The sequence below is a fragment of the Triturus cristatus genome, chromosome 5_1 (genome assembly GCF_964204655.1).
Source record: "Triturus cristatus chromosome 5_1, aTriCri1.1, whole genome shotgun sequence".
Lineage (NCBI taxonomy): Eukaryota > Metazoa > Chordata > Amphibia > Caudata > Salamandridae > Triturus > Triturus cristatus.
In genome coordinates, this window is record NC_140587.1 from 54873058 (window position 1) to 54890480 (window position 17423).

Here is a 17423-nt window from a genome sequence, read left to right on the forward strand (position 1 = left end):
TGAGTTTCTTGTCATGAGATGGACAATGACTTGGAACTTAGGGTGGCACAGGAAGAATTGCCCTTCCCAAAGTCCAGCTTCCCACTACAGAGGGCAGGTTGGCTGCCCCTGATTTCGAGATCTGTTATTTGATTGGGCAGGTACTTTTGGTTGCGAGGTGGAGGTCAGTTTGGTGTAATGTCTACCACCCGTCAGATGTGGAGACTCAATTTCGACTCGTGTGGCTGTGGCTGTGACTGATCCTCTATCCCCGGTGAACACTGCACAACATTACAGGAAACATCCTACTTACTAAATTTCTATATGCTTGGCCCAGGACACTGCAGTGTAACCGCTCTCCACTCCCCTATGCCCCGGGGGTCCAGCAGCTGCAGCACAACTGGGATGCCCTCCGAGAGTAGGAGGAGGCTACTGCATGATCTTTGTTTCATACCTCTGAAAATCAATAATGTTTGTTTAAAAAAATGATGGTCTGTCTAACATGTCTCCGTTTGATAGGAAGCACCACCATCTTAGGATTGTGTGCATGCTGGCCCTGGCGGGATCCTTGCACTCTATTTTTACAGGGGATGCTTCTATGTGAAGAAAAGGGCTTCAGGTTGCTAGGCCTTTCAGATCAGGGTCCTGAGTCAGACTTTCAGCCCTGTCACCATACATCTCTGGGTCTTGCATGCACTTTTCTGACTCAAATGGGCTGTCAATGTGCTGCTGTTGAAGGTACTGGCTGGTGGTGCCCAGTATTGGTCGAGCTGGATACTGGTTCAACCCCCAAACATACCATTCACTGGACTAGGATGGGAGAGAGCTTGCAATGCAGAAAATGGCTACTGTAGTGTGAACTGCTGATTTTCTGAGAGCAAACTGGGGGATGTCGGCTTTGCATGCTGAAAGCAAGACACCTTGATAACAGTGGGCGGAAAGAGGGCTGTGCTCATAGGTGAACCCATCTTTGGGGAACAAATATACTCTAGGCTGGCATGCCCGAAGCGCCTGTCTCAGCTATTTATTACAGCATGCTGGCTAAAGAGATGGTCAAGTCAGAGAGGAGGAGGTGTGTTTTACACAGAGAAGGCAGTCTGCTTGTTAGAACTGGGGGTCTCTAGTTGGCAGAGGTAGGTGCCTTTGACCAAATAGGGACCCTTGTTTCTAAGTCAGGGAAAGGGGATTACTCTACTAGATAACCCCTGCTCACCCCCTTGGTAGCTTGGCACGAGCAGACAGGCTTGTCTCAGAGGCAGTGTGTTAAGCATTTGTGAACACATTCAGTAACACAGTGAAAACACTACAGATGGACACCACACAGGTTTTTATAAAATAAGTATTTTTTTATATAGACTTAACACAAGACCACAAACGACAAAAATCCACAATACTGTACTCAAAATTGACTTAAAGATGGTAGGAGTAACTTAGTTCAAGTTGATGATAAATGTGACACTTTTCTCACAAAAGTTCCTGGATGCGTAACACAAAACAAACAAAAGGTTCACAGGGAGGGTGATGCGTCTGTTCCTTGCTTCGGGGGAGGCGATGCATCGCTCCTCAATGCTTGCGCAGAGTAGGGGATGCGTCTTGTTCCTTACCGGAGAGGAGGTGATGCGTTGATTCTCGTACTGCTTTCCGGTTACAATGCGGCAAGATGGTTCCTCGATGCGATGCGACAATCCGGTGCGATGCGATAAGATGGCGCCCTTGATGCAATGCGACGACGTGAAGACAATGCGTGTACGCCTGATGGCCATGCGGCAAAATCTGCAACTTTGGAGCCGGGACAGGCCCTGCGACACACTTCTCCGGTGATGCGACGGTGACCCTTGAGGTGGCGACACGCTTCTCGGGTGATGCGTCGGTAAACAGCTGCGATAAACGCACGCTTCTCTGGTGATGCGGCGAGACCTCTGTGGCGGCGACATGCTTCTCTGACGATGCCACGGCAACAGCTGCGACGGCGACAAGCTTCTTCTTGTTGAGTCGCACTTCCAGCTCCCAGCGACACGCAGGCTCCTGCAGACAGAATTCCCAGCAAGGAAATTCAGAGGGGAGCTGATGGTGAAGTCTTGTGGCCCTGAGACTTCAGCAGGAGGAAAGCACAAGTTTAAGCCCTTGGAGAAATATTCTGCAAGATTATGAAAGTTCTTTGAAAGTTCCTTCTCCTTTCCTTGGCAATAAAGAAACCACTGCAGGCCAACCCAGCAAACAGCACACTGGCAGAGGGGCAGTCCAAACTCCTGCAGCTTCCTTGGTTCTTCTCCTTGGCAAAGATTTGTCTTGTTGTTTCAGAAGTGATCTAAAGTCTTGGGGTCTGGGCCCCAGTATTTATACCCATAAATGTCTCTGAAGGCAGAGAGTCCTGTACCTAGTCCAAACCTATTCTGGGTGCATCCTGCCAGTGTACACATTCTTCCTTTGTCAGAGTAGGCCAGGGACATCAGACGCACTACAGGAGATGGAGCCAGCGTTGTGGAAGGCAGGCACAGCCCTATTCATACCCAGGTGCTACTCCTCCCACCACTCTAGATGCAGATAGGTCTATTCAGCCGTGTGCTGACTCACCCTATCTCCTGGAGCCCCCAGCCCCTGCCACTCACAAAACCAGACTCACAATACACAAGCTGGCAGAGGCAGGCTGGATGGTTTAGGCAAGAAAATACCTACTTTCTAAATGTGTTTTTTTCAAACACAGAATGTTAAAACCAATTTCACTAAAATATGTATTTTATCATTCTGAGTTCAGGCATACTAAACTCGAATTTCCACCATGATTCCTGGGTCATTTAGGATTATAAGATGTTATAATCAATCTGCCAATTCTGGCCTATGGGGACAGGTAGCCTTGCAATAGCGAAAAACGAAATAGGCCGTAATTCACTATTAGGTCATGCCAAACACATCAGGGCATGACTCACCTTTTACATACAATGCACCCTGCCCTAGGGCTTACCTTAGGGGTGTCTGATATGTAGAAAAGGGAAGGCTTAGGGACTGGCAAGTGTGTGCACTTGCTAAGTCGACATGGCAGTACTAGATTGCACACAGGCTCTGCAATGGCAGGCCTGAGACACATTTCACCAGCTGCGACTGTGGGTGGCACAACCAGTGCTGCAAGCCCACTAGCAGCATTTGATTTACAGGCCCTGGGCACACATGGTGCACTATACTAGGGTCTGACAAGTAAACCAAATAACCAATCATGGAGTCACTAATCCATACATCAATGTACAATAGGGAGAGCATATGCACTTTAGCACTGATCAGCAGTGGTAAAGGGCCCAGAGTCATAAAACCAACACAAACAGGTCAGAGAAAATATAGGAGGAAGGCAAAACAGTTCAGGGATGACCCTGCAAAAAGGGCCAAGTCCAACAATGCTTCACTAAAGTAACAAACTGGAGAAACAACTCCCCCCATTCAATGAAGCATGGGAGGCCCTTGATGTCCAATCAGCCAGCAGCTCTCTGGGACGGCTGTTGGATCCTGGTGGGACAGCTGCTACAAATCTTACTTCAATATGTGGGGTAGGTATTTTTAATGAAAAGGGTCTGGATATAAAAATCTACTGTAAAACAATTGCCTATAATAACTTCTTGCATTCTTGGAGCTTTCCGCTGCTGAATAGTGTTCAAAGACTATCAATTATGTATGGGAAAAGGGACAAATGTCAAACACTAACTCATTAAAAAAGAGTAAACAAAAATTATGAAGAGGTTAGCTCAGATGAAAGATAAAGTAACCGATTTAATAAAGATTTAAAGACTAGCAGCACAAATGAGAGTCATAAATAACTCCAAAGCAGCCTTTAATACACTTACATTTTAATTTTTTAGAACAAATGTTTTTTAAAAATAAGAAACTGTTACTTAATTGTTGTCCTGGTTCTGCAGCACAGGAGGTTTCACTAAAATCAGGAATATTCCCCAGAGAGAGTGTGAATCCTGAACAGCCTGCAAAGGGTGCACAATTGTCATTATGTCCACCACTAAAATATAGAATTTCTCTGCCACCTGATTGACCGTTGGTGTTACAGCTCCATCAGCCAGGACCCCACTGCAAGTCTCACAACTAACATAAGCTCAATTGGTCAGACAGCTGAAACCGAGGGCTGGATAAGCACAAATGAGGCAGAATATTTGCTCCACACCTACCCTAAAATCCTGTACTTCTATTTACCTCCTAAAATACACCAGAGGGTGACACTACCTATGGGTAGACCTATTGTATTGGGCAAATGTTCCATTCTAGAACCTCTTTCAAAGTTCTGCAAAACATTTTCTACAACCAATGATTACAAAAACACCATCTTTTCTTAACGACACTAGAAACTAGAGGCAAACAACATCAGTAATATTTACGTCATCGTGGCCCTTGACGTGGAGCCTCTTTACATGAACATCTCCCAAGATGCCACACTTGAGGTTGTAGAAAGCACATTCTTTTCTGGAACTTGGTCCTCACCTTACTGAATGTGCTGCCATAGCACATAAAGAAAACGTCTTCCAATTTGGAGACCAACTCTACCACCAAACACATACTTCCAAGTGTAGCATGTCTCTACATGGCTAATTATACAAGAGATTTTTTTTTGTTGCAAAGACAATATACTCCTATAGCATCTCATTGATGACGTATTGATCTTCTGCAGGGAGATATTGAGGAATGTCTCAATTTATGCACATGGATTCATTCCCATAACCCATTCCTAAGATTCACCAAAAATATCTTGGGCAAGGGTCTCCCTTTCCTTGATTTATGGATCACCATTACTAATGGGAAACTCACGACCACTCCATGCAAAAAGTCGACCGACTGTAAAGGTCTACTACTATATGACAGCCACAACACCAAAGCATTGAGGGACAATCTTCTCAGTGGCCAGTTCCAGTGACTACGTTGCAATTGCAGCAAGGCTGCTGACTTCGACCTACTGGCATTGCAACTGACCACCAGCCTGATAGCAAGCAATTACCCACCTACCTCTGTCAACCTAGCATGGGAAAGGGCCAGGAATATCAATTGGGCAACAATGTTGGAACCCAGCGCTAGATTACAGGATAACACCATCACCTGTATCACTACCTTTATCCAGAATTAAATCGGATAAAAAAAATCAAACACAAGCATTGGTCTATTTTGCAACCAGGCTCTCTTGAGTTTCCCACACTACGTTTTATATTTAAATGGACACATAACCTCAGAAACATGATCATCCACAGCAGACCGCAGAGGGCATCCAGATCTGACCAACGTCCCCTCCGGGACCTGCCCCTGTCACAGGTCACTACCCATGTGGTTCTTGTGGGGTTTGTGATTTAACCAAACCGGCCAAATAAATTGTTTTTGGCCAGACCCACATATGGACATAAAAGAATCTTACTAACTAAAATACCAAGAAGTGTGTGTATATGATCACCTGCTTTTGCAACAAGAGATATATATATCGCCTTGACAACCAGACCTGTCGGACAAGGATTACAGAACATCAGAGTGGTATCTGATGCAACAAAATAACCACCAAAATAGGTACTCACTTCCCCACCCACAATCATACTCCAGATGATGTGCTAGTGTTAGACCTGGCTTATTTTGGCATGTTTCCCCTGTCTTTTTGGATTTCTGACCGCTTGGTTTTGACTGTTTTTGCTGGTGTAGTGTCTCTTTGCACTTTCTCATTACTGTCCAGTGTTAAAGTGCAAGACAAGTGCTCCTAATGTAAATTGTATTATGGATTGGTGTTTCCATGATTGGCATATTTGATATTCTGTTAAGTCCCTAGTTAAGTGCACTGAGAGTGCCAGGGCCTGTAAATCAAATGCTGCTAGTGGGCTTGCAGCACTGATTGTGCCACCCAGCAACCAGCTTTTCAAAGGGTTCTCAGACCCACCACTGTAAGGTCTGTGTGCACTTTTTACTGGCATGTCGACTTGGCAAGTGCACCCACTTGCCAAGCCCTAACCTTCCCTTTCATTACCTGTAAGTCACCCCTAAGATTGGCCCAATGTACCCCTGTGGGCAGGGTGCAGTGTTGGTGAAAGCTAGGACATATACTGGTATGTAAGACTATCTGTCTCATAGGATAGATTGGGGAATACTCTGTAACATTTTACGAGCATATCTTCCCATTAGGACAAGATAGAAAAGTGAGTTTAGTATGCCTGAATTCAGAATGTAGAAATGCATCTTTTAGTGAAGATGATTTTTATGTTCGGTGTTTGAAAATACCACTTTTAGAAAGTAGGTATCTTCTTGCTTAGCCATCCTGTGTGCCTCTGCTGGGTTGTGGATTGACTTTCTGGCTTTGGAGTGACAGTTGCTGGGGATGTGCATTCTCTACAGACATCCACCGGGTGGGTTGAGGTTTTTCCTGCCTTTCCTGGGTGAATCAGGGCTGAGCTGAATAGACCTGGGCTGAATTTAGAGTAGTGGGAGGAGATTTCCTTGCACCTGAATAGGCGTGGTCTGCCTTGGGCAATGCTGTCTCCACCTCCTTCCTGAAGCTGGGCCATAGAGGACCAAACTGGTTTGGTCTGACCACAGACACTCTCTGCCCCAGAGAACAAAGAGAAAGTGAGTAATTGGGGCCATATCCCGGAACTTTAGAACTCGCTTGGATTAAGGAACCTGCCAAGAAGAATAGCTGGAAGAACTGCCAGGAGGAGTATTGACCCTTTGCTGCGTTGTTGCTTTGTTGGGTTGGACTGCAGCTCCTGCTTCTGCCTAGGGCAGTGAAAGGACTGGACTGAACTTTATTCACTTGTTACTGAGTATCTCCAGTGGCTTGAAATAGAGATTTCCTCTTGTTAACAAAGTCTCAGGGACAGCAAAGACTTCACTTACCTCTGGGTACCACCTCTGGAACTGTGGGTTTCAGTTGCCACAGAGGCAGAAAACAGCCGACATCGTCACCAACACCGCTGCTGGTTCCGTGTCCTGAGTGTGCCGCAGAAGGCACCGCCGCACTTCACACCACAACCCTGGTCTCACCAACGACTGCTGCTGCCAACGAGTCGCTGCTTGCAACGTGACCTGTGGGCACGGCATCCGCACCACCCCATCCCACTTCTCTCCACTGCCCTGGACTCACCAACATTGTTGCTGCATGCTTACTTCAACACCGGTGACTGCACCTCATCCCTTTGTCCTACACCACTCTGTCCCACACTGCAGTCTTGGCCTACCCACACCAGCGCCCATCAACTGGCACTGCCACATGCACCGTGACCTGCAGCACCGCAACGAGCACTGTCTCACCTCGCACCGAAGCCCTGGTCTCACTTGCTTTGCCAGATGACTGTGACCGAGCTGCGGACTGCACCGCGACCTGAGGGCACCCCATGCCGCACCGCTACGTTTCACATCGCAACCACGACGGTTGCTGCAACCGGCCCGCACAAACGTGCTTTTCCTACCCTAAGGTACTGTTTCTAAGTCTGCTGACACTAACGCTGACCTGCACTGATGTGGTCAGCTGGAACTGTTTGATTCTTTTGTTTTCAGCACTATAGGAGTCCAGAACGGAGCTACCGACCTCAAGGAAATGCAGTTTAAAGTAATTCTTGAAAAGTGCATATTTTGGATTACTATATGTTGGCTTTTTATCGTTTTGATCTTGTTTGCACAGGTAAATATTTGTTATTTTTCTAAAACTGGTGTGGTGTCCGTTTGTAGTGTTTTCACCTTATTACCGTTGGTTATGTGCGAATGCTTTACTCGCTGCCTCTGAGATAAGCATGACTGCTCGTGCCAAGCTACCAAGGTGGTGAGCAAGGGTTATTTTGGAAATGTATCGCCCTTATCCTGACTGGAAGGAAGGGTCCCTCTTTGGACAAAGGTGCAAACCGTTGCCAACTAGAGACCCCCATTTGCCAACTAGAGACCCCCTCCTAGAATCACATAAAAACATGAGCAAACAAATCCTCTTCCAGAGGAACAAAATTGGATTTTACGTTTAGCTGCACATAGGACTGGCCTAAAAAATGACATTCCCTGGTGCCAACTGGACAATTGAGGCATGCCTTATGATGTGCCCCTATGACACTGTTTGACGCTCATATGGCATCCCCATGGGGCACCCACTAGGAGTCAGTGCATGTGGTTTCATACATGTAAACGTGCATGCTTGGATGATCCCTCCATCTAGTCATGACTGACCACCGCTTCATGTATTTTCCTATTTTATGACTGGTCCTACACATATGATTCCCTATTTATCTCCATGAACTTGTTATCTTGGCCCACATATGTTTGTTTTTTGGGCCAGTACATTATAGGCATGCCAATCTTATGCTTTTCTCTGCTCTCCTGCATCCCATTATACACTTGCTGCCCTTTTTACATCTGTCGACCACACTATATTCTCCAAACACAAGGATGTAGGTTCTATACTTGTGTGCACCATACTTCAGTGCATCATAGAGTTGCTCCACCTATGAGCCAATTATAAGTTTTTGATATAGGCTTCCTAAATATGAGCCGTCCTTCTTATCACTGGCTCAACTTTCGCCAACAGCTTCTCCTTGCCAATGTGACTTAACAATTGTGGTGTGTGGCTTATATATATGAAGAACAGCTTGTGCCTCTTGTTGTTGCAGGCAAGTATACGTTTATTAACACATATATATAAACTTATAGGGAGAACGCCAGGAGACATCTGCTCAGTTTTCGGGCTCCGCGCTCTCTGCCGGCATCCAAGATGGCCACCGCGCTCTACGTCATGACGTTGGGACGTGAAGACTAGAGCGCGACGCTACATAAACGTATTCCACCTACGATTATGTAGGCGCAGTGCCTTAATGCCTACGAGATACACAAGTGTGAAACATGCCGAGTTCTTCAAAATGAGCTTTCTTTTTTAAAAAAAATATATGCTTTTCTCTGACTGTCTTCATCAGCCTCACAATGGCATAAGGATGGTTTTCAAAACACTAGCGCCCTAAGATGGAGCCGAATTGCCTGATGTACCTAGGGACAGGCGCTACACACCCGCCACCTGTTACCGCTGTGCCTCATGACATGCCAACACTCATCGAAGGGAGCCGGCCGGGAACTGGGACTCTGCACACATGACCCCCATCCTCCCCCAAGTGGGTGATGATGATATTTTGTGTGTTTTTTTTATATTTAGACACCTCTGGAAACCACTTCAATGTGCCTCAATTTGACGGCAGGACCGACACGACTTTCTGCGCTAGGTGATGAGCTTGCGTCCCATGAATGGCTTAACACCAGAGCTCTAAGTGGGCCGGGTCTCGCCGGTGCTGAGCACCAACAGTTTTTTAAAGGGGGCCTCGAAACGGGTCTCTATCGGGCTCTGTTTTGTGCCCTGGCACAGGTGGTCTGTTTTTTCCCAGACTGCAGTGACAGCGGCACATGGATGTGCGCGTGCGCACACTGCTCACTTCTCACTAGTGAAGAAGTTAGGGCATGACGTCATGCCAGGTGAGCGTTGTAGGGTAATGGAAATCTTTTAAAGAAAGTCATTTTCTCTCTGGATTTTCCTTCTCTTTTTAAAACTCAGGAGCAGCAAAATTGTCATGGTGTCACCAGGGCTTTAGTGGAAGCTTTTTCAATATTATATACAAGCCATAGTTGCTCCTTATTTATCTTATGCAACTAACAACCATTGACAAACCCAATAGCCCTGACTTGTTGTAGGTATGATGTTACTTGTTGTATCATATATCTGGATGGGATGTATGACGTTACAACGCATACATTTACATCGCGGTACATTACATCGCGGTTTTTACAATGCAAGTCGTTACAACGACTTGCGTTGGAGGGCGCTGGACTTAGGAGTAGTATAATTTACTATTCCAACTCCAGTCTACGTACAGTAGGGAAGGTGTTGGATAGTAAATTATACTATTCCTTGTCCTAGAGCGCCATCTAGCGCAAGTCGTTGTAACGACTTGCGTTGTAAAAACCGCGTTGTAATGGCACCGCGATGTAATCCCCGCGTTGTAAACGATGTTTCCCATCTGGATGCAATGACAGAAACAGCAAAATACAAGTCGGGTGGCAAACTATGTTAAACACAGATTTTTAGCGTACGTGTTTTTAAGCCACGCCCTTAATTACATTGGCCACGCCCCTTCGAGAGACCCTCCAAGTTTTTTCATCCCACTTAAAGCCCTGCTTAACACACGTGCTCTATAACTACCCATGCAGGTGATAAAAATCACTTTGTTCAGTATTTAATCCTACCCCTGTGCACCCTCATTACCTCCAGGGAGGCAGAGCGGGGTAGGTTGCCGCATTCCTAGTGTGCTGGTTCCCATGAGTATCTTGGAGAGGTCCTTACTTTACTTACCTGTTTGCACCATCCTAGTGCTGGTTGATGCCTAGTCTTTCATTAGTTCTACTCCGCAGCTACTTCTGTCTCTGCCATCACCTAGGGACCCATTTGCTAACTCAAATTGGGTAAGATTTACCGCCTTTGCCGTCTTCTGTTAATTTCTTTCTTGTACTGAATAAATTAGTTGTTGTCCACACCCAAAAATGTGTGGATGATGGGGTCTGCATTTGCAAATGTCACATATGTATCACCTGCCTGTTTGTTTCTTTTTATAGGTTTTGCACGCTCACTGTCAGGCGTGATTCCGCCTTGGGCATGAATGTCCTAAACAATTGCCTAATGCATTGCCATATTAGAGTGGGGCATGACTCCCTGAATATCTTCCCCCGTGGGACCTTTCATCCTCTGTTTTTTTCTTTCTCCTTGAAGGTCGGATTTGAGATATTTTAAGGTGTACCCTACACTTTGATGGTGACTCTTTGTGATTGGGTACTTTGTTAATCATCCCACCTACAACCCCAATCAATTGTAGATTAGGTTTTCATGGTCCTGATGAAATGTCAGATCCACAGCGACTATCTATGGCAAGAAACATGTTGAGGCGCCTTTCCACAGCTCTGTGAGCTATACTGGATCACTATTTCTAACACAGCGCCCTCAGTTTTCAAAGAGGACTCATGTATTGCACTTCTAAGGGCCTTTCGTAGTTACTTTTATACCACACTTACACCCATCTACACGCAGTGCACCTCAGCACACACTGCACCACAGTGTCTCATTTTCAAAAGACCTCTGGCAAAGAGCCATCTTGAGGGGCCCATCATGAGTCCCGGCCCAGTGAGGCGCTCCCCGATGATGGAGCATTTCACCCATCGGGGTATGCAAGGGCTCTTGCTTCTGGGCAATCAGATCCCCTGATCGGCTTGCTCAGTGCTCTCCCGACTTACTGCTTTACCCATTCTTTTCCTCGTTACTCTGAGAAACTGCATATTTTATGTGTATACACAGAATTATGTGAGTGGGGTCCTATTGTCCATTTATTCATGTGGAGAGCAGCATCATTCAGAAGTGCATCCAAGTCAAGATATTTCCACAGTATTGACTTATACATTCTTAGAAAAGGTCATTTCAAGAGTGCTAAATATCTGTCTAAGGAATAGTGCAGTCTGATGGGCTTAGGGTGGAACGCTGAGAAAGCATGAGTGTGAGGGCTCTTCAGCCCCATCAAAAAACCCATACTAGAGTCCTGAAGGCAAGCAAGTGCACAACTATTTGAGACAATGAACAGTTAGGAAAGCAGAAATGAACGCATTTTTTCTAATCTTACAGTGTGATGGAAACAAAAGTTTTATTAGCATCAAAACAAATCAGTTGGCGATGTGCAAATAGCAACTATTCCTGAAACCCAATTTTCACACATTATCATTTGTGCGCTTTATAGTTTTGTCAGTAAGACTGTTTGTCTGTCCATATTTACTGTACATTTCAATAGTACATGTACTGTCTGCAAATGAGAGTGTAACACTGATAGCAGCACCCTTAGTCTGAAAATTATTCCAGCACCACTGGGTGAAATTGAAATGCTGTCCCTTTAAAGATAAGGGGTGCTGGGCCCTGTAAAATTTAAAGGAAAACCCTAGTCAGGTGAAGTGGGGAAAGGGCTGGGGCTACAGACATCAAAGGGGAGGTTAAGAAGATGTGGCAGGTGTGTTCTGGCAAACATCTGTTTTCTTTTGTTCCTACACATCACATGAGCATTATCTTTTTTGCTTCTAGATATCGCCTTTTCGGCTGTTGTGGGGAGGCCCCTGCTGGTGATGCTGAGACTCTGGTTGATGTGAGGAGGACTGACCACACCCAAAGCTGGACATGGACCTGCTACTGATACCCACAATTATCATATTATAGACTGATGGGGAGGTTTCAGAGCTTGATTCTAATGTTTGTCTTCTGCCTAGAATGATATGTAGGCGAATCAGCTTTATGGTGATTTTTTTTCTATAAGTTTTGGATTAAGTTAGAAGTATGAAAAAGTATAGGAACAAATAAAAAAATGTATGGAAAGAGTAGAGGCAGATAGCGGAGGAGCACTTTATGTCCACTCTCTGACTTTGATGGACACATTTAGAGATGTCCATCTGCCCTACTGAGATCTCTGTACTCACGTGTGGCGATTGGAAAAATGATGACCCACTCACCTCCTGGCCCAATGATCTGGGAACACTGCCTAAAGTATCAAAGGAAGTAAGAAACCTCGGAATGACCATGGACTCCAAGCTATCAATGAATGCCCATGTGGAAAAACTATCAAGGTCAAGCTTTGTTACTACAAAAACTCTGCAACGCATCTTCCTCTATCTGGGATTTACACACAAGGTCTGGGCTACCATCTCTCTTGTTCTGTTCAAACTGGATTACGCGGATAGCCTCTACCACAGATCACCTTTAACAACTATGAGAAGAATACAACGGATTCCAAATTGGCCACCAGACTACTCTTACATATAAAGCTACAAGCCCACATCTGGTTACTGGTTGCCAGAAGATCCATATTCAAGCTGCTTTGTATCCCCCACAAAGCGATACATGGAACAGGACTGCTCTTCATCAGGAGTAAAATCACAAAATACATTCAACATAGGAACCTCGACTTTAGAGTGGCAACTCACCTCAAAATCCAACCTTACAAGAACACATACATCTCTGTTCAAGCAGCCAAACTATGGAACTCTTTACCCCCGAACTTAAGCTCCATGGATAACCACCTTATCTTCAGAAGAGTACTCAAGAATTGGCGCTTACCCACATAACCACCATACGCAAACATTAATATACAACATATCTCTCTGTATATAACCATGTATTTGGACTATAGATATGTACCTACATATGTGTATTGTTTTTTATAAATGTGTAGAATAATTATGTTTTTAAAAATATAGATATTCGTTAGTTCTGCTTAAAAAATTTACATATTACTTATAGATGCATTCTGTTCTTTTAACATGTATATAAGTAACTGCATAAATAGGTAAATCTTTTATCATAACAACACTTGAAAGCCGGAGTTTATTAAACGTAACTTTAATCGACATGTATTACCTTCCTTATGCATATATATACTTTCCATGTACTTATCTATATATTTATTACTTTACTTCTAGTTCAGCATATCCAATGCACTACCCTATTTCTCACCCTATACCGCTCTCAATATATCCTCTACCTAAACTCGCTGACTCTTCTCAAACCTCATTCTACTACTCTTTCCAATGCAGTACCCTATTTCTCACCCTATACCTTTATCAATATACACTCTACCTCCACTGTCTCATTCATCCCAAAACCCATGCCACTACTATGATCCCCATAGTAACCCTTTCTAGACTCTTCCCTTCTCTACCACTCCTTTCATTATCTCATACCTCTGTTACTATTCAAATCTCCAAAACTAGCCTTTCTAAACACTTCCCCCTCCATCTTCCCTTTACTCACTCCAAACCCCCTCCTAATGCTATGAACTCCAAAAAAAAACCACATTTAAGACACTTCCCTCTTCTATCCTTCCACTATCCTTATCAATCCAAATAACAGACTAACATATCCACCACTCTAATTACTTTCATATTTGGGGAGCGCTAGAAAGCCGGCAAGCAAGATGGCTGCAAACAAGTGAGGTTCCTGCGGCTGGAGACATTATCCAACATCATCGTGTGTCGGCGGCGACATTAGCTGCCTATTAACTATATCCTGGCTTAGCCCAATATGCAGTGAGTAAATAAATCGGGCGAATCGCTGATACGAGCGGTTATTGACGAGAAATCGACATATGAACTGGCTGTTCAGTGGCGTGCGCTGGAAGATGGCTGCCTACTGAGCGAACTACGGAGGTGAGGGGCTAATACGCTAGGAGAGCGGACTGCAAAAAATATTGTTTGTTAGACACCTGCCAAGACAGACCCGTCCCATCTAGGAACTGTGTTATCTGCCCGTGGAATTCAGAGACGGACTGAGGAAGAAGCCAGACTAACTGGAAGGTGAGGTCTACCACAGTGCGGCCCTAGCGGGCATGGCCTCGGGCTATGCTGCCCCTGCTGGCACAGGGCCATGTGACTCCTGACTCCCCTCCCAGCCCCTGGAGCTGCCTGCGGAGAACTGAGGCGGTGGCACCTCTCACCTGCGGGGTGCTAGACTGGTGTGTAGGCTGCCCCGACGTGAACACTTCTGCTATCTCTAGCGTTGGACCCGCTTTGAGTAAGACGTCCATCCCATCTTGCCCCTCTTAATATCACTCATTCTCTCCCTTCTTCCTTTTACAATCAAACTTTCCTCTTCTCCAGTATTCCTGACTTATCTGATGCATTTTTTTTATGTTTCAGTTATTGTTGGATACAGTGGGTGGTAAACATTTTCCTGCGGGATTGGGCCGTGGGTTATGGGTGATGGGAAGAGGGGGGGGGTTTGTTTTTTGTCACAGCAACACAGTGTGCAGTGGGACACTGAAATGTCAGTACATGGCTGTTTGTATATACCAGAATAAAATCCTGTTTAGGAAACACCATGCAGATATCGCTAAACGTGTGGATACATGTGTGCACTTAAGCCAGACACTTGCCCTACCTACACTCTTTAAATGTGAAATGTGCGTGGGCTGCAAGACCCTCGTAAACGCAGACAAATCCTGTAGGAGAGTAGGATCTACTTCACATGGGTAGCCCCACTTTTTGCTGGTGTTTCACTGTTTTTCGACTTTAGTCTGACTGTGGCCACGCTAATCAGGACCACAGCCTAGCTGCTTCCTCTCTAAAATGGTTTCCATGTACATTAGGTACATATCTAATTGGATTCTGGAGTGCCTTATAGCCCCTAGTATATGGTATACTATGTACCTAGAGAATAGGTACATCAGAGGCCTACCAGGGGCTGCAGCATGTATTATGCCACCCCTGGGAAGCACTCCAAAATGACACCACAGGTCTGCTACTGCAAGTTGGGTAAGGGTGTGCTTGCACCCCCTTACTGTGGTATAGGCTACCTATATCACTACCTTATACAGACACATATAAACCTATAATACACTCCTATGGCAGGCCTTGACAATCCTGAAGGCAGAGTGCTAAGTGTTATGTGAGAGGGTGTCCAAGTATGAGCTGACCCCTCTGCAGCATTCGGAAATACTTCCTTATGGCTCTTCTGTGATACAGCCCTACCATATACTCTTAAGTGCATTATAACCTTGCGGTGACTGCTAACTCTGGAATGGCTGCATCAAAACATGTTGTGTTTGGTGTCAAACGCTTTGGAATACTACCCCCCGCCAGTTCTGGTGGCGGGGGTAGCATTCCACCCTTCTAGAGGGAGAGACATGTTCACACTGGCTAAACCCGGTTAAATCCTTTCAAAGCCCTGGCATCACAAAATGGATGCCACTGCCACAGACATGGGTCTGGCCTCCTGCTGCTGGAGGAAACTCCGGCAGGGGAGGCCTGGACAATAGGTTTCCTGTCACAGGGAGGTGTAACCACCTCCTCAGACAGGCAGATGTGTATTGGGGCAGGGTGTGTGCATTCAGTGAATGCTTTTGAGACACTGCCTGGGGCACACAAGGTGTCCCTGTGCATAGCCCGGTTCAAACTGGTTGCAGGGGCACTCAGCCCCTGCTCTGGCATGAAACTGGACAAAGGGGAGGGGGTGTAACCACCCCCACCCCAGGCCCACCCATAGGTGGGGCCTTAGAGTTAGTCCATCCCCCAGTACTTAATTTGTAAAAAAATAAGTGCCGGGGCTCTCGTCAGGAGGCCACCATAGTTTGCCCCACACATGGCCAGTGTACTTACACAACTAATAACCATCACACTCCTACAAGTGTGACATTCAGATTGTTTGAGGCCGCCAAAGAATTAGACAAACAGCGCCACCATGTGGCAGCAATTATAAGTGCTGGTTTCTGGCAATTAAGTGCCTTGCCAGGCAATTAAGTACCGGGACTGGCATCGGAAACCACTGGCTCGAATTAATCATTAGTCTGATGAGCCGTTTGCGTTTACCTGCGCTCTTGGAGAGGTCTTTGAGCGGCATTTCTAAACTTCGCCCAAAAACCGACATGTTATAGTCTGCTGATGAAGGGCAAAAATTCTGAAACATGTGTATCCAGACAGTACATCGGTATAAAATCACGGGATTATTTACTCACGATCTATTTTAAAGTTGCTACTGGCATGTTATTTTATTACAGTGGAACGCATTGCGCTCGTTTTTATTATAGTTAGCAACATCTCCAGATCCCAAATTGGTAAAGGAGTCAACAGCGCGTGGTGTGATCCTGTAAAGATTGCTGTAAATTGGCCCTTGGTGCGCCTCATGCAGCGGTGATCAGTGTAGGTCTACGAGAGCAGACTCCAATCCTGATTTTTAGACTATCACACTGAAGGGAAATCTCAGAGACTGAAATTATATTAAAATCAGATGCATAGCAGTATGTGACTATTATGAAAAAAATTGGCATGGACCTGTTTTTCCTCGACCTATGATGGGCACCCCTGGTTGAAAGCATTTGTGCAATGTGTTCAGAAGCCATTGCGCGAGCGAGCTGCCAGCCTCCCTGGCACTGAGGCCCATTTACAGCACAAATCGTTTTTGAAAAAATGCAAGATAAACGGCAAATGGAAAGGATTTTAAACAAAGGATCTAAAACCCACAAGCAGAGAGTAGAGGATTTTAATCGGCACTTGGACACTCTTACTGAACATCACGGCATTCCCAAAGTCAGCTGGACAAAATAAGGAAAAAGATGTGTTATTTATAGACACCTTGATATGATCATAAATGTGATATACCTTGATATGATCATAATTGTGATATACCTTGATATGATCATAAATGTGATATGTCAGTTGCACTGATTGCCAGAGGGGAGGTCCACGCTAGAAACAAAAGCTCTCCAAGGACACTTGGATAATTCTCAGTGTGTGTTAGAAGGAACCCGAGCCCTGACGCGGTCCCTGCTGAGCGTCGGGAAACAACAGCTCAGCTCCAAGGAGGCGGCGGGAAAATATATCCGAAAGCAACAATAACAGCAAATAATGTGGGACTCGGCCTGCACCGAGGCCTGGGCCTCAAGGTCGCCGGGATT

General features: G+C 45.5%; 1 protein-coding gene across 2 annotated transcripts in view; it reads left to right on the forward strand.

Annotated features, from left to right (window-relative positions):
• The window catches only part of LOC146830153 (uromodulin-like), a 778490-nt gene extending 763581 nt beyond the window's left edge, over nucleotides 1–14909 (forward strand). For both annotated transcript variants that reach the window (XM_085604404.1, XM_085604403.1), the window contains one exon: nucleotides 12068–14909. Coding sequence is in view for 1 of the 2 variants with exons in the window: in XM_085604403.1 (XP_085460529.1) it covers nucleotides 12068–12109 (42 nt within the window). In the remaining variant the exon portion in view is untranslated. The remainder of the gene's footprint in view (nucleotides 1–12067) is intronic.
• The last annotated feature ends 2514 nt before the right edge of the window (nucleotides 14910–17423 follow it).